A 24,935-nucleotide genomic window follows, 5' to 3' on the forward strand; every position below is an offset into this window, starting at 1 on the left:
TTGTGAGTTTCTAGGTAATTTTTAATTATGGTGCTCATCTTTGTGAGCAAGTTTTCAGGGGGGGTTTCTTGGAGAACTGGGAAAAGGAGGGGTAAGTTAAATTTACAAAAATTACAGTCCAACTACAAGAACTGAATGACACGGTCACAACTCCACAGTCTTCTTCATGTTCTCCTATTATAAGATGCTTAGGAGTTCATTACAGGTTTAGGATTTTTTCATTGAGCGCAATCTGTGACTGTGTGAGATTTGCCAAGTAAGTCACCATCAGCAAGTCCTGAGAAGAAGAAAAGGACATATGTAATATTAGATAGGAAACATCTGTATAAAATAAGCACGTGTTTAGATGTAGCATATTTATATTTTGTTCCACCAAATTGTGCCAAGAGACGCAGAATCTTTTAAGCTACCAACTGCAGATTGTCAAGGCAATCAAGTTGTATTAAGCAATTAGTTACGTTGTCTTGAAGCGTCACACTTGTATCAACAGGATTTAGTCTAATGAGAGAGGAGCTTTACTTGTTTTGATCTCATTCTTTGCAATACTATACAAGGATGGGAAACCTTTTTTAGCCTGAGGGCCACATTCCCTCACAGGCGACCTTCTGGGGGCTGCATGCCAATGGTGGGCAGAGCCAGAGGCAAATGTGGGTGGAGCGATGTATATGATTCTTCCCTTTATACAGTAGGCTACATTCCAGCCACACAGAAGTCAGAGGTTTCTACATGTACATACTACATCTCTCCATCCCCCATCCAAATAAGCAAGACAAATTATCATAGTCCATATACACATCCTGAGCAAGGTTACTGAGGGGTGCGGCCTAGGTAGTCTGGGCCCATCCCTGTTGTATGTAAAGGTTGCACAGATGTTGTGCCTCCATTTTCTAGCTAGGAAAAGTGAACCGGAAGTGACCGCCACTATCATCAATTATGCAATCTTAGCATATAACACAAGTTCTGAACTGCTTGGTAACTGCCAACAATTTTATATTTCCAAGACACTAATGTGCAGGATTTCTTAAGCTGGGTAAACTGAAGCTAATTTTGGAACTGGTCAGAGTCCATATTTTTAACCCAATTTGAAGTTTTTCAGAACAATATGATCCAATACAGAGCAAGATGTTAATTGCAGCGGAATCTGCCTTCATTGTTCCTTCTGGTTGTTCAGGAAGGTTGTTCCACCAGAGATCTAAGACAACCTTGCAAGTCAATACACAAAAGTTACCATTAAACTGAACAGGAATTACTAGCCTGTCCATCTATACATATAAATCTTAGTTAATTGTAGCATACTGAAGACTCAAAAAACCAATTTACAAAAACTTTTACTGATTGCTTGCATGGAGGAGGCTGCCAAGCCAGTCATAATTTACAAACCTGCTCTAAAGACTTACATTTATATTGCTGTTCAACATTGTCTCAAAGTCCTCTGGTGAAATCTTTGGAACTTGGTTAATGAGGTCCATCAGAAAGCGACCAACAGTGTTGTCAGCAGCCACTTTACCAGACTAGACACAAAGACAGGCAATGTTACCACTTAACACATCAAAAGAAAATTAAACATACATAGTGGATGTTTTTCTGGCCAAACCACAGCACTATCCTTACCAGCACATCTTCCGCATACTGCAGCACTGTGCTCAGGGTATCCTGAATCCGAGCAGAAGCTACCGCCACTTGCTGAAGGTCACTAGATAAACTAATCACTCGATTTGGACTGAAGCATGTCTTCATGATGAGATCAACTGAGAACACAGGGTGGGGGCAAGACTGTCAGAACAACAGTTGTGGCTACCGGTCATTCCATAGAATGAGACTACAGACATGCACTATAGCTATAAGAACGGTGCTTCATTGCTCATAAGCTTCCTTCCATTCTATTGAGGATTGAACAACTACTACTTGATGCTACTGCCTCATCTCTTGCCCTGGTCACTGCATGGTAATTTATAGAGCTAGGAGCATTATTGGTAAATCCTTTCTCTAATCAGAAATTAAAACCCAGTTTTTAAAAATCCAGTTTGTTAAGGGTTGATATTGCTAAATATTGCTAAATAGTGTACATCATCCAAGTTAGAGAAAGCATTTAAGGGCTGACCCAGGGCCAGTTCCAAGGGGTGGCCAGGTGGGGCACTGGCCTGAGGGTCCCTGAGGCTACAGGAGCCCCTGGGGGGCACCTCTGCTCCCCTTCCGTGATTTGCGGCAGGATTGCTGCCGCGGATTGCAGGGCAAGAGCTACAGAGCTCCGCCATTCCCTTCCTTAACTTACTTTGTTCTGCGGTTGCACACGCAGTGGTGCCCTTAAGAAAGATGGCGGCTGAGGTTTTCCTAAGGGGCTGAAGCCTCTGCCACCATCTTGGCTGATGGCACGTATGCATGCTGTGTGCTCGCATCCCTGCCATGAACCAAGAAGCAGAGGCTTCAGCTCCTTAGGGAAAGCTCAGCCACCATCTTTCTTAAGGGCACCGCTGTGTGCGCAACCGCAGAACAAGGTAAGTTAAGGAAGGGAATGGCACAGTCCCAAAGCTCTCGCCGTGCGCGAGTCGCGGAAGGGGAGCGCTTGGGCAGGCTTTTGCCCAAGGGCACCAGCGTGCGCACATGCGTGCCAGGGCCCAGGGCAAGCTGGCGCCCAGGGCCCCGGCATGTCTGGGGCCGGCCCTGGGCTGAGCAGATCAGGGTCTCTGAGTGTTTGGGTGATGCTGTTATTGTTGCTACCATTTGTGCTTAACTTCCTGCCTGCCACTTTCCCCTACAAGACCCTCCCACTTGCTTTTCCCAACAACCCAACTTGGCATACACACATCTAGAAATCCAACAGGAGGAAGGGAATGGCAGGGGTAAAAACCAGTAGACTGGTGCTTAAGCACCCCCTCCCACCCATCAATTCTAGCTATGCACCCATTCATTGCCTTTCTGCAACTATTTGACAATACCTTTTCCACTCACCACTGCCTTATTTCTGAAAAAGAATCTTATGTTTATTGTGTGTTCATTTTCTTTTTAATTGGCTGTATCCAATGCTAGTTCTGCTGAAGTTAATGGACATGGCTAACATAGGTTCATTACTGTCATTGGGTTTACTCTGAGTAGAACTTAGTTGGATGCAACCCGTTGTAAGCTGCCTTGGAGGATTGTTGTCAGACAGAAAGGTACGATGTAAATATTTTAAAATAAACAATATGAGCAAGTAAATGTTAATTTATTCAAGAAAATTTATTACTTTACTGAAGATTCTATTTGAAGTGTCTTGCTTTTAACTGGATTACAGCCCTAACTATTACTTTTCTACATCATGAAGAATCATCCTTGCAAATGAGTAATGGGTAATTCCATCCTCCATCTTTTGTTCTGAATCACCCCCTTGCACCCCTCTGCTGTTTGTAAGCAGAGAAATCACGTTGTTACAGTTCCCCAGCTAAGGTAATATTATGGAGTGATATGACTGCTGTAGACTAGAAGATATCCCTATAGCCAGACTGGAGGTGGAATAAGTAAGTATATGCATTTGATGCGCTGCTACTTGCCCCAGGCAAATTAGATGTCTGTTGTGGATTCAATAAATAAATAATACAAACCGGATAAACTGTGCAGTTATATCCTAGTCTGATGACCGATAAAAGTCAAGTGTCAGTATCCCCCATAGGAATGAGTAGCAACTATTTCACTTATATGGGATGAACACAGGGATACCTCCAACATGGATATCAGCCCTGCTCCTTTTTTCCTCGTAACTTCAGTATCTGAGATAAGAGGCAGATTAGCCCACTACCAACTGTGTCCCAGACTGCAGCCATTTTACTTTATCCCATAGGCATTGAGAACCATCAACCTTCACCTGCCTGTCTAGACCTTTGCTGCATTCCATTTCTTGGCCACGTTAGAGAGCATCATAAAATGACGGAAACTTGGGAAGACGGACACACGCTATTTTCATCACCCTAAGACATCAATCAAGTATCGAACAAGTTATAGAGTTCTTACCGCCTATCCGTTCTGTGTCATAGTAGGCATACTTCACTGTGAGGGGAGTGAACATTACTCCCATAGTCTTACCAGGAACTCCCATTGCAGTACTAGAGGAAAGATAGATTTACTTAGCACAACACTTCCCAGTAAGGGCTCAGAGCAACTTTTATAGCACCAAAGGAAGAGATTTGGTGGGAAGCCTCACTGGCCTTGTTCCTGACACAGTAAGCCAAACCATGGCTTACTGGAATCACATGAATGTACTGGTTCTTAGAGGATCTTTCAGCCACTTTTCTCCTCCCTGGTCCTTTTTGCTCCTGCTTCGTGAAAGCCAAGCCATGGTTTGCCTTAGTGGGTTGTATGAATCTAGGCTAGCGATAAGCTCAGTCGTCACTAAGCAAGAGCTGCAGTCAAGCACCTTGGTTATAGTACGTAGTTAGCACTAGAGCTTAACTATGAGTCTTGGTTCAGACAGCAAGCCGAAACAAACCTTGGCTTAGCTCAGCATGGCAGCAAAAATGATTAGGGAGGAGGAAAGCAGCTGCAAGGTCCTCTCTGGGAGCCTCCACATTAACGTGCTTCCAGTAAGCCATGGTTTGGCTTACTGTGGGTTATAGTCAACATAGTGCTAAGTAGATTGTGCAACAGAACGATATCTCTCTCTCGTTGTCTTGCACACTCCCTAAATCTGTTCTGGGTTTCCTTCCCCCCCCCCCCCGCAACCCTCCAGAGCAGATTTGGGGATGATACAGAGCCCACGTGCAGGGAGGAGGGAGGGAAATCCTGCTGTGCTAGTGCTAACCCTTGCAGTTGTGCAACTTTTTAGTTGAATACTGCCCTATATTGTACAGACCAGGCCACTTAGGACACACAGAGATGGCATTAGTTGCAGGAGACTCAGGTTTAAGAAGAAATGAAGCTTCTTGTGTAAGTCCCCATTTTGAACCTCCTCACCACAGTTATTGCAGAAATAAATGCAAGAATGGCAAATATACTAAAAAAGTTCTGAACGTTCAGGTGGCAAAAATCTGGTTAAACAGAAGAAAACAAGAAAGCAGATTAAATCATTAAGGCCGGTCTTCTCCATAAATAGCAGATGGAAGAAAATGTACCATTGGTCTCACCTGAAAGGTGATTTTCATAGGAGGTATCCCATCACTGCGGGCTGTAGCTCCACCTATCGTGCGAAGGCAAGAATGTTTTTGAAGTCAAGACTAGGGGCGTCAGGCCCCTCCCACTCTCCAGTTCATTTGCAGCGAGTCTAAAAAGAAATATCTAAAAATACAATAACAAGGCCAACAGGCCTGCCAGCAGGAAAATAACACAATGGTAACATTGATAATAACATGACTCCAACATAGCGAAATAACAGAACTAGCAGTCTTGACTTCACTATAAATTTAGATATAATAGCGTAACAGGAATATATAACACATGAGAAAATATCTAGTCATCCTCCAACTGGGAGGGTCGTGATGGGATACCTCCTATGAAAATCACCTTTCAGGTGAGACCAATGGTACATTTTCCATAGGAGGTATACCATCACTGCGGGATATACCAAAGCAGCCCATACAGGGAGGGACCACCCACATGCTAATCCTCATTAAGAACCTGTTGCAACACTCGTCTGCCAAAAGAGGCGTCAGCAGAGGCATAGCGATCAATTTTATAATGCCTTATAAACGAGTGTGGGGTAGACCAGACTGCAGCCCTGCAAATATCAGCAACAGGAGCGTTGGTAGCAAAAGCAGCCGTAGTGGCCGCTGACCTAGTTGAATGAGCTGTTATGCTAGCTGGCACTGGAAGCTTAAGGGATTCGTAAGCTAAGGCAATACAAGCCCGCAACCAGCGGGATACGGTGGAATTAGCTACTTTATGCCCCATAGAACGTGGGTTAAAGGATACAAACAGAGACTCAGTTCGTCGTATATCCTGGGTCCTAGACAGGTAGGTCTTGAGAGCCCTCCGGACATCCAGCGAATGCCAAGCCTTCTCGAGAGGATGGGTAGGATTCGGGCAAAAGGAAGGCAAAACAATGTCCTGGTTGCAATGGAAAACTGAATCAACCTTGGGACGGAAGGAAGGATCAGTCTTCAGTACAACAGAGTCCTTATGGAAGACGCAGAGATGGCGAGCAGAAGACAATGCACCCAACTCCGAAACTCGTCTGGCAGATGTGATTGCGATCAGGAACAAGACCTTGAAGGACAGCATACGTAGAGGCACAGTCCTGAAGGGTTCAAACGGAGGGCGTTGCAAGGCCTGCAGAACCTTCGGCAAACTCCATGAGGGAAACCAATGGACAACAGCCGGAGATCGTAGGGCGACTCCCCTCAAAAAGCGTTTGATGAACGGATGTGAGGCAATAGTCGCACCAGAAGAAGAAACTGATAGAATAGACAACAAAGTCGAGGCATGTCGACGTAAGGTGTTGGGTCTAAGTCCCATCATGAAGCCGTTATGGAGATATTGTAGCACCTGTTGCATGGTGGCCTGGGATGGATCGTGGTGGTGGGACTGGCACCACTTGGAGAAAGCCACCCAAGTATGTTGATAAATCCGAGTGGTAGATGGTCTTCTCGAGGCCAAAATAATATCAATAACAGCGTCAGACAGGCCAGCCGACCTCAAATGTCCCCGTTCAAACGCCACGCTGTTAAGTTGAGCCAAGTGGGATCCTGGTGCCATACTGGACCCTGTGATAGAAGGTCTGGCCTGACTGGGATTGTCCAAGGATCCATTACTGACATTGCAAGAAGGTCCGAGAACCACGGTCGGCGTGGCCAAAATGGTGCTATCAGGACCAGCTGTGCCCTCTCGCTTCGCGCCTTCCTCAAGGTTTTGGCTAACATTGGTATTGGAGGAAAGGCGTACAAAAGACCTTCTGGCCACGGTGTTGATACCGCAACCACTGCTTCCGCTGTTGTGTCCAGGTATCGGGCAAAGTACCTGGGAAGCTGGCAATTGTGACTGAAAGCAAACAGGTTGATTGAGAATGCGCCGAACCAACACTGAAGGCGATGGAAAATGGCTGGATGAAGTTTCCATTCTCCCGGAAAAACTTGTTGTCTGCTGAGCCAGTCTGCTGTCACATTCCAAATCCCTCTGAGATGTTCTGCTTTCAGGGATTGTAGATGATGTTCTGCCCAAAGATGAGGGAGGCTAGGTCCTGCAGAGGACGAGACCTGGTGCCCCCCTGTCTGTTCAAATGTGATTTTACACACGTGTTGTTTGTTCGAATGAGCACATGGTCCAAAGGGAACAGAGACTGAAAATGAAGTAGAGCTAAGTGGACAGCCTTTAGCTCCAGCCAGTTGATGCTTTGAGTCTGCTCTGCGGTGGACCAAACCCCCTGAACGTACTGGGAGTTGCAGTGGGCTCCCCAGCCGATGAGGCTGGCATCTGTGGTTACAACAGTTCTGCAGGGTTCTCTGAACGGCGTGCCCTTGGAAAGGTGTTGGGCCCTCGTCCACCAGCGGAAGGAGAGGCGCAGTGCGGGGCTCAAGTGAACTTTGTGATGGTTGGAGCTGGCGATGTCCTGTTGAAAGGGCAACAGAGTCCACTGAAGGTGACGAGTGTGGGCTCGAGCCCATGGCACAATGTGGATGGTAGAGATGAACATTCCGAGCACCTTGGCTAGAAGCATGACGTCTGCGGATGTTTGTTGCATCAGAGACCTTGCGATGTTTGTGATGGCAGTGATGCGATCTGGAGCCAGAAATACCATTGCCTGCAGAGTGTCCAACATCGCCCCTAGATGTAGTAGGCATTGGGTTGGTTGAAGATGGCTTTTGTCGAAGTTGACAAGCCAGCCGTAGGCCTGCAATACATTGAGGGTGATCGTTAAATGATGATGAGCCAGCTCTTCAGACTTTGCCCGTATTAACAGATCATCCAGATATGGGTAGAGATGAACCCCTTGAATCCGGAGATAAGCCACTAGAATTAGTAGCACTTTGGTAAATACTCTCGGGGCAGAGGAGAGGCCGAACGGCATCGCTCTATATTGAAAGTGCTGGTGGCCAAAGGCAAACCGAAGAAACTTTCTGTGGGCTATGCAAATGGGCACATGGAGATACGCTTCCTTAAGGTCGATAGAAGCCAGGAAGTCTCCTTCATGCAGACTCTGTAATGGAGTGGAGTGATTCCATTTTGAACCTGTGATATGTTACAAAACGGTTGACGAACTTGAGGTCCAATACCGCCCTCCATAAATCTCGTTTAGGCACAGCAAATAGGAGGGAGTACACCCCTTCCGACCTTTCAGTTGTGGGGACTGGCTCTATTGCCGCTATGTCCAAGAGGTGGTGTATAGCTGTCTGCATGACGCTGTGCCTGGCTGGTGCCCTTGGACAAGGGGACGGATGGAACCAGTCTGGTGGGGTCGCCCAAAACTCTATTGCATAGCCATAACAGAAGAGCTCCCTGATCCAGGAGACCGTAGTGAGGCGCAGCCACTGATCTCCAAAATTAAGTAATCTGCCACCAACAGGAGATGCGTTAATACTGTTTGCGTTGGCGAGACCCTCCCCTATATGAGGATGATGAGGTACCCCTGCGCCCTTGGTACTGACCTCTACCCTGGAAACGCCGGTTCCAGGATCCCCTGAAGGAATTGGGGTCATATGATCTGAAGTCGCGGCCTCGTCCTCCTGGCCGCGTTCCTCGAAAGGGCTGGTTAGTACGGAAGGGAGGAAGTCGCCTGAAAGGCCTGTGGTCGATGTTCTTAACAGTGGCCAAAACCGGTTTGTGGGCGTCTTTGGGGTCAACCAGCACTACCTTTAGAGCTTCCTCGCCGAAGAGTAGAGATCCGGAGTAGGGAGCCCTAGACAATTCATTCTGGCCGCAGAGTCAGCTTGCCAGTGGCAAAGCCAGAGGGTCTGTCGAGCAACTATCTGAGCCGTCATAGCTCGTGCCCCCAGTTGAGTGGCATCCAAAGTGGCATCAGCCACAAACGCCGCTGTCTTACGCAACTTTATCAGTGACCTTCTGAGAGAGACAGGATCTGCGTTAGTGTCCTCTAGAAGATCATCCAGCCACATCATAGCTGCTCTGGAGAAGATGGAGGCTGATGCGGAGGCACGTATGGAGAAAGCAGTGGCCTCATGATTCTTGCGGAGGGCGAAGTCTAGTCGTCGCTCAGTAGCGTCCTTTAGTTGGGATTCTCCTTCCCTGGGCAAAAGAGATTGTGAAACTAGACTAGCGATTGGTTCGTCTATGCCAGGGACGGCTAGCTTGGTGGCAAAGTCCGGAGCTAGGGCGTAAAGCTTGTCAGCCAGGTTCTTGAAGCGGCGAGTTTGGAATGGATGAGACCATTCTTCAGAGGCCAGTTTGGCGATGGGATCCGGCACCGGGATGTAGTGCTCAGTAGGTGCAGGGGATTTGAGGACCTTGGCCCCTTTGATAGCTGGAATGGTAGATCTTGAAGGCGCAGCTTGGAGACCAAGAGTGTTAACTACCCTGCGTGCCAGGGGTTGATAATCTGAGGCATTAAAGAGGCGGTACGATGTATCCTCCTCATGTTCCGAATAGTCGCTCCAGTCATCTCCTTCAACGTGGTCAGTGAAGGTTGACTCCTCCCCATACGAAGCTTCGTCAATACATCTGCCTCTGGCTACATCAAAGGGATTTGGGGAACAGGAAGGGCGTGCTTCTTGACACGCACGTTGGTCCATAGTGTATTGAGGTATGGCAGGGACTTGTGGTGGTGACTGCATTTGGGTGAAAAATGACAGCATGCCTTGAAGTTGGGAAAGGAAATCATGGGACAGCTGCATCCCCGTTGGAGCAGATGTTTGAGCCTGAGTAGCTGTTGGGGCAGATGTTTGTGCCTGAGTAGCTGGCTCCGTGGGTTGAGCCGGAGGATAAGCCCTGGGCGGCAACATGGAGGGAGGCTGGTTAAGCGAAGGCTGAGTAGTAAAGCCAGCAAAGTCCTCCTCGTCAGAGGAAGCAGCAGGTGAATGGAATATATCCCGTATGTGTTCCTGAGCTGCTGTGGTGGGGGTCGGCACAGAAGCATAGCGTGGACGCTTTGGTTTGCTATGGCTGGAAAGATGTTTGGTCTTAGCCAGTGCTTTAGCTTGCTTAGTCTTAGTTGCCTTGGAAGGTTGCGGCTTGGCTGTTTGAGACATGCCTGGCTGTTCTGCCATCTTATATTCACTTTGGGTGCAGTACACGGCCACAGCGGGGGCAAGATGTAGGGACCCGAACAGGCAGTGTACGACCACAGAGGGGGTAGGATACACTGGCAGATGGCTAAGTGCACGGCCACAGAGGGGGCAGGATGCACTATGGTATCAGCGTTAGTATAATGTAGGCTGGATTTCAGGCTTGGTACACGGCCACAGAGGGGGCAGGATGTACAGTGTAAACTTCAGGCTTGGTACACGGCCACAGAGGGGGCAGGATGTACAGTGTAAACTTCAGGCTTGGTACACGGCCACAGAGGGGGCAGGATGTACAGTGTAAACTTCAGGCTTGGTACACAGCCACAGAGGGGGCAGGATGTACAGTATAAACTTCAGGCTTGGTACACGGCCACAGAGGGGGCAGGATGTACAGTATAAACTTCAGGCTTGGTACACGGCCACAGAGGGGGCAGGATGTACAGTGTAAACTTCAGGCTTGGTACACGGCCACAGAGGGGGCAGGATGTACAGTGTAAACTTCAGGCTTGGTACACAGCCACAGAGGGGGCAGGATGTACAGTATAAACTTCAGGCTTGGTACACAGCCACAGAGGGGGCAGGATGTACAGTATAAACTTCAGGCTTGGTACACGGCCACAGAGGGGGCAGGATGTACAGTATAAACTTCAGGCTTGGTACACGGCCACAGAGGGGGCAGGATGTACAGTGTAAACTTCAGGCTTGGTACACAGCCACAGAGGGGGCAGGATGTACAGTATAAACTTCAGGCTTGGTACACAGCCACAGAGGGGGCAGGATGTACAGTATAAACTTCAGGCTTGGTACACGGCCACAGAGGGGGCAGGATGTACAGTATAAACTTCAGGCTTGGTACACGGCCACAGAGGGGGCAGGATGTACGGGTCAACAGCTCGTGCACAATATCACAGTCTCAGCACACGGCCACAGAAGGGGCAGAATGTACAGGTCAACAAGTTGTGCACCCAGTGACAGAGCTGGCAAGTTTCAAAAGTTTAGGGCTCAGTCACAGCTATAATGAATCAGCCACAGAAGAACAGGAGCTAGCTGTCAGCTAGTTGTCAGAAGCAGCAGCAATAGTCGTGTGATAGAGGAATCCAAGTAGAGCTAAGGAACCCTATCTAACACAGACGTACAAGGGGCCCTTGCCAGCTAAGCCCCCTTTGTTTAGTATGGATAGACTGAACAAAAAAGGCGGGAAAAGAAGAGAAAAAAGATGGCGTCCGACCGAGGAGCGGGAGAAAATAACGGTCAAAATGGCGTATTACGAAGGGGGGGGCAATAGCGGCAACTGAGCAGCCCAGCGGACTGTAAAAATGTCAGGCGCTGCCTCAGCAACGCGTTGCAGCCACAGACCCGATATAAGTAACACCGCTCTAAGTCAGTGGCGGGGCCTCAGGGAGTAAAAGACTAAGCGCTGAGGCGGCAATAGAGATCAGCCGCAGCCAGCGGCTGCAAACGCTGCCACGGCAAATTACAAGGCCGGAAACGGATCTGGGGAGGAGAAACGGCTGAAAAAAAGGAAAAAACTCAAGCGGCTAGGCGGCAGCCAATATCAGCCGCAGCCGCGGTAAAATTAAGGGGTCGGGAGACGGAGTCAAAACCGGCGCCGAGCGACGAAGCTGCCGCAGCTGCAAGTTCCTGGAGGGGGAAATAAGGAGGCCGCGAGAGCCGGCTCCTAGGTGAGGCAAACAGTGGGGCAAATCGGGAGCTGCAGCCGCAAGCTCCCGCCTGAAAGGCTAGAGAACCGCAGCCGCGGTCTCTGCTGAACTGACAGGCTCAAAAAGCTGGGAAAAAGGGACCGGGTAAGGGAAGATCCCCCCCAACAATACTCCAGGAGACACAAACGAATTAAAGACAAGACAGAGGGGAGGGAGAAAGTGGAATTACATATAACAACCTCCACGCACTGTCAGACAAACACACAAATAGACACAAGAAACTTAGCTAAGCTATGCTATCTGCAATATAGAACTTGTTCGTACGAAGGCAAGAATGAACTGGAGAGTGGGAGGGGCCTGACGCCCCTAGTCTTGACTTCAAAAACATTCTTGCCTTCGCACGATAGGTGGAGCTACAGCCCGCAGTGATGGGATACCTCCTATAGAAAATAAGAACATCTCTATAACAAATGATTCACCCACACGTCTGGGATCCTTAAAAGTAGGGGTCATAAGAGATAGGGCCTTCTCAGTGATGGTGCCAAAGTATGGAACACTCCCCCTGCAAGTTCCATTGGGCTCCCTCTTTCTATTTTTAGCTGTGCTTTGAAAACATTTTTATTTCAAAAAGCTTTTAACGTTTGATGCTGTACTGCATTTAGATTTTCTTGCTTTTCTGCTATTTTATTGCCTTGTTTGTTTTTGATAGGTTCTTATTTTTGTGAACTGTTATGGTTGCTGATTTTAGAGAGTATTTCAACAAAAAAATGACATAGATATAAATTAATCCAAATATCACAGTGAATTCAGATCCTAGGTTTCGTTTTCTAATCTATTAAAAAACCACCCAGATTTCTGGTTAAAGTTAACCAAGGTGCGATGCTAAGGCTGCTTTGCAAATACCTGACATATGCCTTAATGCTCATACGCCCATTTTGCAGACTGGTGTCCACAGTAAGGTGAATTGGATTGTGTGCTTCCCGGCTGTAATATTCATGAATCAAGACCGAGTGTTCTGTGATGTCATGTCCTGTTGCATACCTTTAAAAATACAATTAAGATAATTAAGGCCTGCATACAATGAAGCAAATTCATTCAACACAGGCCATTTATAAATGGCTATTCTTAAAACACAGATGAATGTTTTGTCAGTGGGATATATTAAATAACACTCAGACATTCAGATTTAGATATATCCATAAATTATCTTTGTGCTGTCCTCTGAAGTAAAAGAAATATATAACTTCTTTAATAAACCAGTTGCTTCATAAAATAAATACCAGTACCTCTTCTGAAAAAGCATCAGCTTAATCCATTAAAACCGGCATCAAACTCTGATGGAGACAGTCTGTGATTTCCAACATCCTTGTGATTTAGAAAAATATTCACTTTCACAGAAATGAAGACTACTGTATAGAGCCATACATGATAATTCCTTACCACACTTGGTCCCATATTTTGACTGGACCTTAAGATCTTACAGGACTACTTTGTACATACGTAAGAGTAAACAAGCTTTCGTGTAACATAGTACTGTTCATTGAGAAAGCTTGCTTGCATACTTACAGTAGATAAAGAATCACAGACTGTAGTCCAATTCCTCCTGAGAGTCCATATACTAACTAAATAATCTTTACCCTGTCATATAGTTTGTTTCTTTAAAACGTAGTTATAATATTTTTTTATATCTTCAAAAACTGATGGTTGCCAAAAATAACAGCCAACTTTTCTTTATCACTGAGAAAAACAAGAATAGTTAACAGTACTAGACATTATTTTACAGCATCTGAAAAGGCCATTTCAAAAGTACATTTTTGATTCTAGGAAGAGTAACATATAATGTAGAGAACATTGTTTTCCTTATTAATCATTCCAAGACAGATTTAACTGCTTTTGCTATCTCATCCTAAAGCTTGCACCTGGGAAGCAGGCTTTAATAAACAACCCATGTAATACAACAATCTTTGATTCAGATTCTTAGCCACTGCATACTGTGCAAGGGACATATATTTCCAGTTCAGACACAATGACAAACCATGGCTTGCTACAAATATAAACCTGTTATTAACTCATTCTCCTTCTCCTTTTGTGTCCAAGAGACTGAAGTTTCCATTTGTAAACTAACCACAGTTCCTTTGTTTTAAATGTGGTTAAAATAAGCCAGAATCAAACGTTTGTAATTTGTTTAAACTAACCAAAGCTAGAGTTATAGTTAATTCAAAAAGTGAAGGCAGCTTAAGGTCTCCTCTTGTGTGAAAAGGAAAGGAAATGGGGACATATGAGTCGTGCAGGCTCATCCTTTTAATGACAAACCATAGTTTCTCATTGCGTCTGAACCAAGCCTTTCCACATCAGTTAATAGATACTAGGAGACCAGGATGCCAACGTTCATAGTTCATTGAGGGCCTTTTGGCCATAAGGCGGGGTATAAATGTAATAAATAAAATAAAATAAATAAAATAAATAAATAAATAGTAACATCGCTGCATAAATACACCAGCCATTTAACAATTTGATCTAGACAGAACAAAATGTTCCACTCCTCCTGCAGCCAGTGTCAGTCTTGTTGAGTCCCAAATTCCATAAAGGTTCTTTTAAGTTTAATATTTTAGATATTGGTGTTATTTTTAAATTGCCTTTGTACTGAATGTAGGCCACATTTTGGGAAAACTCAGTGTTGTGAAAGATGGCATAGAAATTCTTATACAAATGAATAACGTTGCAGCAGCGCTTTAAAAAACATGATCAAGGAAGACACCCCATTAAGACACCAAGACAGTTGTGAAAATCAGAAAGTTACGTTTTAGGTAAGTCACAATTATCTGGGCAGTAATTATTTTCATTATGCCGCCCGACCAGATCAGCCACGCAAGGCCTTCTCTCAATCCCACCAACCAAAACAGCTAGGTTGGTGGGTACTAGGGAGAGGGCTTTTTCTGTGGTGGCCCCCACTCTCTGGAACTCCCTCCCGTTTGATCTTTGACACGCCCCTTCCCTGGATGTATTCCGCAAGGCCCTGAAGACGTGGCTATTCCAACAGGCCTTTGAGATCCTTGGGATGGGTTAATCTCCATGATTTTGTCATCTATTATATGCTGCAAATGTAAATATTTTATAAATGTATTGATGACTGTCCAGTATTTTATTTATTGAGACTAATGTGACTGCATTTGATATTATTGTATTTTATCTCATTTTAATGTACGTCGCCTAGAGTGGCCATCTGCCAGATAGGCGACGCGCAAATTAAATATTATTATCATCATCATCATCATCCTCTTCTGTGGCATGAATTGTGTTTTGTCAACACACAAGAGGAAGACACTTTTGCCCCTGAATAACTTGCACTGTATATCAATTTAAGAAGCTTGTAAACAGTGTTGTATTTTTGTAACAGGAAGAACAGCAACCCTACCATCCCAGAATAATTTCACTGGGAGAAACTTTCTTATGCAGCTCATACATATTCTTGGCAAATTCCATGTCAACTGCCACCTAGAAGTAAACAAACAAACAAACATGATAATCTGCAGCAGTGAAGTTTTAACTCACTTGACTATGTAACACAGTTTCATCCACTGTAATTGACAGTGGTTCTCCAAGGTCTGAACCAGAGGGTCTTCCCTGCCCCGTTACCCAACATCGTTTAACTGGAGATGCTGGGGACAGAACTTGGGACTTTACATGCATAAAGCCTGCTCTCTGCAATTGAGCTTATAACCTCTACCCCCATTTCATATTAAGAATCATCAGCATCACATTTCTCTCTATCATATTACACACTGGGCAAGCATGTCTGTCTTCTCCTGAATGGAACCAACTAGCTAATCCACAATGGAAGGAAGGTGACAAATGAGGAAGAGCTTCTGGGCCAGGGCCAGGTGGATCCCAATAATGGTACAGTAGTAATGGTGTTAACAAGACATTTTTTCTTTGCCTCCATTTTTGTTTTAGAAGTTTGCCATTTTCAAAAAAAATTACCATTTGACAAATTTCTTCAGTTTTCCATATACAAACAGTGACTTTTCCTTCCCCACCTCAATAACAAAATCAAAGTCAGAAAAACATCTGCAGTAGAAGCAGCAGCATTTTGCTGTTGCATGAACCATGGTAACATTGTCCTTTAAAGAAAAACAACTAGTGCAAGATGCACAACGGGGATACACCCCACAAGGGAAGAGCAACCATGTCCTCTTTTAGGTAGGCCACTGTGGCAGCATTAGGCATCTTGTACAAAGGGCAGTCTGTGTGCTATTTCCTCCATGGGGTACGTGGTAGTAAAGCTGTTGGCAACAATTCCAGACAAAAGAACAATGCCTAAGCAAATTTATAAAAAAGCATGAGGAAAGATTCCTGAGCAGCTTTAAATTCCAAGGTACTAGAGATGTCTAGATAGCTTTGATCAATCCCCTTCTATAAAACTATATTTCATCTTACTCCTTAACATGTGCACTAAAGTGCATGCCAATGGGTGCAAGTTATCAACAGTACTAACAAAACATTGCTGTTTGTGGCAATGTGCAAATGCTGTGGTAAGTACACCTTTATCCTAAGCACTGTTATCCTAAATTTAGGACTGTATTTAGTTCTGAGCAGACATACAAAAAAAAAGTTAAATTTCCAAGAAATGATGTTGCAGCACCCAGCATGTCCTGATCTAGTTATTAATATTCCTACACCGCATTCTTATACTGGGATCAGCACCAAGTGACTAGTAAATGACATAACACAACTCTAAGACCCAGCTGGTACTCACCTCATCTTCTGATTCATTGTGAGGCACTGAGAAGCAGTTGGTGACTTCTACTGAATGCTTGTCAACCATGCCTGTGAAATTAAGGACAACATGTTTCAGAGAAAGCCTTCCTAACCGGGCCTCAGGATCATGCAGGGATGGATTTTGTACTTTAGGTAAAGAACAGCAATACAAACCCTGGCCTCAGTTCATAAAGGCTTTCAATTCCACAATATTTCTCAACTGTGCCTGTGAAATTAGGCACACATTTCCATGCTTCTCATCAACCCCAACTCCCCCACACATGGTTTTGCTGGGGCTAAAGGGAGAGAGGCAAAAGTCAGGAGACAAACTGAATGGGGGAGGGGAAGCACGGGGGGGAGGAAGCACGGGGGGGAGGAAGCACGGGGGGAGGAAGCACGGGGGGAGGAAGCACGGGGGGGAGGAAGCACGGGGGGGAGGAAGCACGGGGGGAGGAAGCACGGGGGGAGGAAGCACGGGGGGGAGGAAGCACGGGGGGAGGAAGCACGGGGGGGAGGAAGCACGGGGGGGAGGAAGCACGGGGGGGAGGAAGCACGGGGGGGAGGAAGCACGGGGGGAGGAAGCACGGGGGGGAGGAAGCACGGGGGGGAGGAAGCACGGGGGGGAGGAAGCACGGGGGGGAGGAAGCACGGGGGGGAGGAAGCACGGGGGGGAGGAAGCACGGGGGGGAGGAAGCACGGGGGGGAGGAAGCACGGGGGGAGGAAGCACGGGGGGAGGAAGCACGGGGGGGAGGAAGCACGGGGGGGAGGAAGCACGGGGGGAGGAAGCACGGGGGGAGGAAGCACGGGGGGGAGGAAGCACGGGGGGGAGGAAGCACGGGGGGGAGGAAGCACGGGGGGGAGGAAGCACGGGGGGGAGGAAGCACGGGGGGGAGGAAGCACGGGGGGGAGGAAGCACGGGGGGGAGGAAGCACGGGGGGGAGGAAGCACGGGGGGGAGGAAGCACGGGGGGGAGGAAGCACGGGGGGGAGGAAGCACGGGGGGGAGGAAGCACGGGGGGGAGGAAGCACGGGGGGGAGGAAGCACGGGGGGGAGGAAGCACGGGGGGGAGGAAGCACGGGGGGGAGGAAGCACGGGGGGGAGGAAGCACGGGGGGGAGGAAGCACGGGGGGGAGGAAGCACGGGGGGGAGGAAGCACGGGGGGGAGGAAGCACGGGGGGGAGGAAGCACGGGGGGGAGGAAGCACGGGGGGAGGAAGCACGGGGGGGAGGAAGCACGGGGGGAGGAAGCACGGGGGGGAGGAAGCACGGGGGGAGGAAGCACGGGGGGAGGAAGCACGGGGGGAGGAAGCACGGGGGGAGGAAGCACGGGGGGAGGAAGCACGGGGGGGAGGAAGCACGGGGGGGAGGAAGCACGGGGGGGAGGAAGCACGGGGGGGAGGAAGCACGGGGGGGAGGAAGCACGGGGGGGAGGAAGCACGGGGGGGAGGAAGCACGGGGGGGAGGAAGCACGGGGGGAGGAAGCACGGGGGGAGGAAGCACGGGGGGGAGGAAGCACGGGGGGGAGGAAGCACGGGGGGGAGGAAGCACGGGGGGGAGGAAGCACGGGGGGGAGGAAGCACGGGGGGGAGGAAGCACGGGGGGGAGGAAGCACGGGGGGGAGGAAGCACGGGGGGGAGGAAGCACGGGGGGGAGGAAGCACGGGGGGGAGGAAGCACGGGGGGGAGGAAGCACGGGGGGGAGGAAGCACGGGGGGAGGAAGCACGGGGGGGAGGAAGCACGGGGGGGAGGAAGCACGGGGGGAGGAAGCACGGGGGGGAGGAAGCACGGGGGGGAGGAAGCACGGGGGGGAGGAAGCACGGGGGGGAGGAAGCACGGGGGGGAGGAAGCACGGGGGGGAGGAAGCACGGGGGGGAGGAAGCACGGGGGGGAGGAAGCACGGGGGGGAGGAAGCACGGGGGGGAGGAAGCACGGGGGGGAGGAAGCACGGGGGGAGGAAGCACGGGGGGAGGAAGCACGGGGGGAGGAAGCACGGGGGGGAGGAAGCACGGGGGGGAGGAAGCACGGGGGGGAGGAAGCACGGGGGGGAGGAAGCACGGGGGGGAGGAAGCACGGGGGGGAGGAAGCACGGGGGGGAGGAAGCACGGGGGGGAGGAAGCACGGGGGGGAGGAAGCACGGGGGGGAGGAAGCACGGGGGGGAGGAAGCACGGGGGGGAGGAAGCACGGGGGGGAGGAAGCACGGGGGGGAGGAAGCACGGGGGGGAGGAAGCACGGGGGGGAGGAAGCACGGGGGGAGGAAGCACGGGGGGAGGAAGCACGGGGGGAGGAAGCACGGGGGGGAGGAAGCACGGGGGGGAGGAAGCACGGGGGGGAGGAAGCACGGGGGGGAGGAAGCACGGGGGGGAGGAAGCACGGGGGGGAGGAAGCACGGGGGGGAGGAAGCACGGGGGGGAGGAAGCACGGGGGGGAGGAAGCACGGGGGGGAGGAAGCACGGGGGGAGGAAGCACGGGGGGAGGAAGCACGGGGGGAGGAAGCACGGGGGGAGGAAGCACGGGGGGGAGGAAGCACGGGGGGAGGAAGCACGGGGGGAGGAAGCACGGGGGGAGGAAGCACGGGGGGGAGGAAGCACGGGGGGAGGAAGCACGGGGGGAGGAAGCACGGGGGGAGGAAGCACGGGGGGAGGAAGCACGGGGGGAGGAAGCACGGGGGGAGGAAGCACGGGGGGAGGAAGCACGGGGGGAGGAAGCACGGGGGGAGGAAGCACGGGGGGGAGGAAGCACGGGGGGAGGAAGCACGGGGGGGAGGAAGCACGGGGGGAGGAAGCACGGGGGGAGGAAGCACGGGGGGGAGGAAGCACGGGGGGAGGAAGCACGGGGGGAGGAAGCACGGGGGGAGGAAGCACGGGGGGAGGAAGCACGGGGGGAGGAAGCACGGGGGGAGGAAGCACGGGGGGAGGAAGCACGGGGGGAGGAAGCACGGGGGGAGGAAGCACGGGGGGAGGAAGCACGGGGGGAGGAAGCACGGGGGGAGGAAGCACGGGGGGAGGAAGCACGGGGGGGAGGAAGCACGGGGGGGAGGAAGCACGGGGGGGAGGAAGCACGGGGGGGAGGAAGCACGGGGGGAGGAAGCACGGGGGGGAGGAAGCACGGGGGGGAGGAAGCACGGGGGGGAGGAAGCACGGGGGGGAGGAAGCACGGGGGGAGGAAGCACGGGGGGGAGGAAGCACGGGGGGGAGGAAGCACGGGGGGAGGAAGCACGGGGGGAGGAAGCACGGGGGGAGGAAGCACGGGGGGAGGAAGCACGGGGGGGAGGAAGCACGGGGGGGAGGAAGCACGGGGGGGAGGAAGCACGGGGGGGAGGAAGCACGGGGGGGAGGAAGCACGGGGGGAGGAAGCACGGGGGGAGGAAGCACGGGGGGAGGAAGCACGGGGGGAGGAAGCACGGGGGGAGGAAGCACGGGGGGGAGGAAGCACGGGGGGAGGAAGCACGGGGGGGAGGAAGCACGGGGGGGAGGAAGCACGGGGGGGAGGAAGCACGGGGGGAGGAAGCACGGGGGGGAGGAAGCACGGGGGGGAGGAAGCACGGGGGGAGGAAGCACGGGGGGAGGAAGCACGGGGGGAGGAAGCACGGGGGGGAGGAAGCACGGGGGGGAGGAAGCACGGGGGGAGGAAGCACGGGGGGGAGGAAGCACGGGGGGAGGAAGCACGGGGGGAGGAAGCACGGGGGGGAGGAAGCACGGGGGGGAGGAAGCACGGGGGGGAGGAAGCACGGGGGGGAGGAAGCACGGGGGGGAGGAAGCACGGGGGGGAGGAAGCACGGGGGGGAGGAAGCACGGGGGGAGGAAGCACGGGGGGGAGGAAGCACGGGGGGAGGAAGCACGGGGGGAGGAAGCACGGGGGGGAGGAAGCACGGGGGGGAGGAAGCACGGGGGGGAGGAAGCACGGGGGGAGGAAGCACGGGGGGGAGGAAGCACGGGGGGGAGGAAGCACGGGGGGAGGAAGCACGGGGGGGAGGAAGCACGGGGGGGAGGAAGCACGGGGGGGAGGAAGCACGGGGGGGAGGAAGCACGGGGGGGAGGAAGCACGGGGGGAGGAAGCACGGGGGGGAGGAAGCACGGGGGGGAGGAAGCACGGGGGGGAGGAAGCACGGGGGGGAGGAAGCACGGGGGGGAGGAAGCACGGGGGGGAGGAAGCACGGGGGGGAGGAATCAGATTAATAGGCAAAATACTTTCTTTTTGTTGGGGTGAGAAAGAAACCTAGATGGAGGATGCTGAAGGGAGAAAGGCAAAGGGTTTGTTTCTTATGGGTGCATGCATGCTGGAGAATGTCAAAAGGATCTCCTACACTAAAATACAAAGTACTTTTCCTTTTATTGCTGTTTGTCTAAGGACCGAAATGGTGCAAAAGATGAAATCTTTGATCCATGGTGAGAGTTACAACCTAGTGTCCACTCACCACCAGAATATAGCCCATGACACTTTACCATCAAGGCAATACAGCCCTCGACAGAAAAAGGTTCCCTACCCCTGGTGCAGAACATAGGAGAAGCCTGACCAAAAGGGGTAGTAGTGGTACTGCTGAGAAAGTACGTTGGGATCAGAAACATCATCCAACTCTAATTATTCTGGGAAACTGATCTGCACTGCCAAAGCAAAGAGGAAGTCTGGAAGAACGTGGATGCAATTTCCATTCAAGGCTATAGCAACCTCCATTAGGAAAACCATCCTGAAAATTGTCCAAGAATGGTATTTGACCCCGTGTCGTCTGGCACATGTTACTAGGGTGGGCTCCCTGTGATACTACTGGAGTGGGTGTGGCAGACTAGCCATATATATATATATATATATATATATATATATATATATATATATAGGGCATGCAGGAAAATACAAGGCTTCTGGTCCCTGGTCCCTATAGCAAATGAGATTAGAAAAACAACAGGACAACAGGTACAGGTCACAGTAGAACTGGCTTTATTGAACCTGTATGCAGGAGAAAATCAGAATTTGCATTACAGAAATTTGATAGGATTTATGTTGGTTGCAGTACCGTCAGTGATAGCACGCTGTTGGAAAACCCTACATTGTCTCACAGTGGACAGATGGTACCGTAAACTTTGGAATTAGCCTTGCTGGAAAAATTGACTGTTAAACTGGGGATAGCTGGAGGGAAAAAGAAGGAAAATTGTACTTTTAAGGTGGACTGATAGTCCTTCATATGTTATTTTGTTACAGGCAATACAAGTAGTCAAATTCCAATTCCATTTACAATTCTGTGGGTCTCTTAAAGAGCTTCTCCAACTGAAAAATGGGAAGGTTTTTTTTCCAGTTTCCCAACAAATATGTAAATTTGGGAAGGGAGAGCGGGGAAGGGATAGGGTGATGTAGGAAGGGTGGGTAGTGGGGGAATGCGGGGGGGTGATGTTTCACTGTTTTGGTCATTGTTATGTAACTATATAAAAATATCAATCAATAAATAAAAAAGAAACAAAATCCAAGCCCTATACAGCTTGGAAATAGGATATCTGAAAGATGGTCACACCCTTTATATAACAAGTTGATAACTGTGCTCTGCAGGTGAGGCCTTCCTACAGATGCCATCTTATCAAGAGGTCCGTTTTGCACAACATAGGAGGCAGACCTTTAGTGTGGTGGCACCTTCTTTCAACAAGTCCTTTTTAAGTAGAGACCTTATTCCAGTCTGCATCTTTATTGGAACTGTTTTTTAAAAAAAAAACTGGAAAAAATCTTTAAAGCTGTTTTGTTTCAACATTTTAAAAAATATGTTTTTAGTGTTTTATCACTAGTAGTTTGCTGACCTGGACTCTTTCTGGGAGAAGGGCAGATTAAAAGTTTAATGAATAATAAATAATTTTCTTTTCCCTCTTACCTGTTTCTTTCAGTATCTAGCAGAAAATGGTTTTATCAAGGCATATGACGTGGTCATAATTTACACTAGCCCACAGGATCCATTTTCAATATTAGGTCAACAAAGCACAGTCCAACAGGTACAATTTTCCTTGACTTGTATGATAAGCTCCCCTCTTCTACGTAAGTGACTGCAAGTGCATTCAGCCCTCCTCTGCATTTGGACACCCTAGTACTGAGATAAGTGATCATGCAAGAGGTAGTGTACTTTAGTGGCTGACGTACATATCAAGAAGTCCCTGGTTTTTCTTGTCTTTACCATAAACTACAGCTGGTATAGCACAGTGGGGAGGAGAGCCTGGCTGGGAGTCCAGAGTCTGTGAGTTCAAATCCCCACTCGTATCTCCTGGGTGTCAAGGGCCAGCTAAAGATCACCCCCACAGTGAGTGGCTCAGTGGTTACAAGCCCTGACACCTGTGCAGCCATGGGCAAGCAGCATAGTCTCAAGGAGCCCAGTTGTCCCCCAGCTGGCAGTTGCGGACAAGGAAGGGGCTGGCTTGTGCAGCTGTGGCAAGCTGAGCAGGCCCTAGCCAGCTGGGGAGGACTAGCCTCAGAGGGAGGCAATGGTAAACCCCCTCTGAATACCGCTTACCATGAAAACCCTATTCATAGGGTAGCCATAAGTCGGGATCAACTTGAAGGCAGTCCATTTCCATTTTCCCATAAACTCACTTGATGGCCTTAGGCAAGCCCTTGCCCAACTCTGATTCATCACCCATCTGTAATATGGGAATAATCATACTCACCTGCCTTACAAAATGGTTGAGGCAGCATATCATATGACCTGTTGTGGGATTCACTACAGTGAAGTGAATAAAACAGGGAGATGGGGCTTCAAATTCCTTCCTCAGTTTAACAGTTTATATAGGTGGGTTTGGGCATATGCTGCCTCTTAGCCTATTTCAGATTCCGTCCCTTTTATGAATTTACTCGGTAGCCTTGAAAGGAGGGATGGGCACTTAAGGAAAGGAGGGATGGGCACCTATGGCCATCCAGTTCAAAGTTGGACTCCCATCAGCCTCAGCCATCACAGCCAATGATGAGGGATGATGGGACCTGGAGTCCAACAACATTTGGAGGAGCCATGGACTCCCCATCCTTGCCTTAATGTTTCCCAAACATTTTTTATTCTTTTGTTGCTGGAGTACAACTCCCATCAGCCCCAGCCAGCATGGCCAATAGTCAGGAATTATGGGAACTGTAGTCCAGCAACAAAAAAATAAAACAAGTTTGGGAAACACTAATCTACTCACTTTCAGCCCCAGTCTGTGGATAATAATACTGACTAGGCTTTTAACAAAATGATCATGCGCATCAATCTAAAGCGTTATATAAATGCTGCGAAGTTTTACTAATGTAGAGGCTTACAGCTTCTAGGCAACCCTCCGCTTTTTTCTTTTTGCGCCGGGGCGGGGCAGCTTAAGGTCTGCTGCTCTTCGGAGAAAAAGGCGGCGGCCTCCCTTCCCGGATCAGTCCTACTCCAAGCACCCACGGCCGGAGAAAGGAGGGCAGCCTTACCGAGAAGAGTCCCAATGACTCGGGCAGCACCCTCGTTGCGCCGCTCAAAGCTGTCCACGATGGAGGCGAGCACCACCGGGTGGAGTCGGACCGCGCGGCCGCCGGGAAAAGGCGCCGCCAGAGCGGCAGTCGGAGTGGGGGGCGTAGGAGCCGCCGTAGGAGCGGCTTGAGGGGCAGCCGGAACAGGAGGGGCAGCCGGCGCCGATGAAGAGACGGCGGGAGAAGCTGCGGTCACCGAAGCAGCCGCGAGAGAGGATGGCGACGGCATTATAACGCTCTGCAGAGAATGGGCAGCTGTGGCCGCCATCTTGTCGGCAAAAAGGACCCGAGAAGGAACACCTCGGCGCTGATAGGGTAAACCGGGCGAGTCAGTCACGTGCCTCCCTCTTTCCTAGTGGCTGCTTGTGGCGCGTCAGTCCTACTTGCTTTCACCCAAATCGTAGTATAGATAAAAGAAATGGAGTAACTCATTCATACGTAGAGTTGTAGGGTGCCTTTTTTTAGATGCCTATAGAAAAGAGCGAAACCCAGCCATTTAACTTTTTTTAATTTGTTGTATTTATGTTCCATCCTTCCTCCCGAAGGAATACTGAAGAGCAGCGTGTGTCGTTTCCTACCTACCGAAGCAAAAGGTTGCAACTCTTCCTCAGATTGTACTTGTGCAAATTTTGTTTTCTTGTTTTTTAGTTTCAAAACATTTAGAAAATTGCTCTTCAAATAATACCAACAGTCCAGTTACAGGTTGTGGGGGAGGGGCTGCAGGTGAACTAGCTTCAAACAGCCTCGTAATATACACAGTTAATACTGCAGATAGTTTTTGTTTATGGAAATACGTTTTGGACGAAGAGGCTGAGTGCTGGGGGAAGTATATTTTCCACAGTGGGTAGAAACAACAAAAAGCCTTTTCTGCTGCTGCGCCTGTCCCAGAGCTTGGAAGTAACTAGTTACAAGTAACGAATTACTTGTAATTCA

The 24,935-nt window shown here is 49.9% G+C and overlaps 1 protein-coding gene across 1 annotated transcript; it reads right to left on the minus strand.

Annotated features, from left to right (window-relative positions):
- EIF3F (eukaryotic translation initiation factor 3 subunit F) lies at nucleotides 1-24,298 on the minus strand. Its single transcript, XM_061634646.1, has 8 exons — nucleotides 23,964-24,298; nucleotides 16,557-16,627; nucleotides 15,216-15,295; nucleotides 12,704-12,841; nucleotides 3,985-4,076; nucleotides 1,612-1,748; nucleotides 1,398-1,511; nucleotides 1-277 (listed from the first exon to the last, which is right to left on the minus strand). The coding sequence occupies exons 1-8, from the start codon at nucleotides 24,268-24,270 to the stop codon at nucleotides 200-202; spliced, it is 1,017 nt and encodes a 338-aa protein (XP_061490630.1). The 5' UTR covers nucleotides 24,271-24,298; the 3' UTR covers nucleotides 1-199.
- Between the last annotated feature and the right edge of the window lie 637 nt (nucleotides 24,299-24,935).

Source organism: Rhineura floridana, chromosome 7 (genome assembly GCF_030035675.1).
Source record: "Rhineura floridana isolate rRhiFlo1 chromosome 7, rRhiFlo1.hap2, whole genome shotgun sequence".
Lineage (NCBI taxonomy): Eukaryota > Metazoa > Chordata > Lepidosauria > Squamata > Rhineuridae > Rhineura > Rhineura floridana.

Coding starts and splice junctions, on each gene's coding strand:
- EIF3F (XM_061634646.1), bottom strand. CDS start 24,270: ATGGCGGCCACAGCTGCCCATTCTCTGCAGAGCGTTATAATGCCGTCG. Junction 16,628..23,963: donor AGTCATTGGGACTCTTCTCG/GTAAGGCTGCCC, acceptor TTAATTTCACAG/GCATGGTTGACAAGCATTCA. Junction 12,842..15,215: donor AGTGAAATTATTCTGGGATG/GTAGGGTTGCTG, acceptor GTATTTTTAAAG/GTATGCAACAGGACATGACA.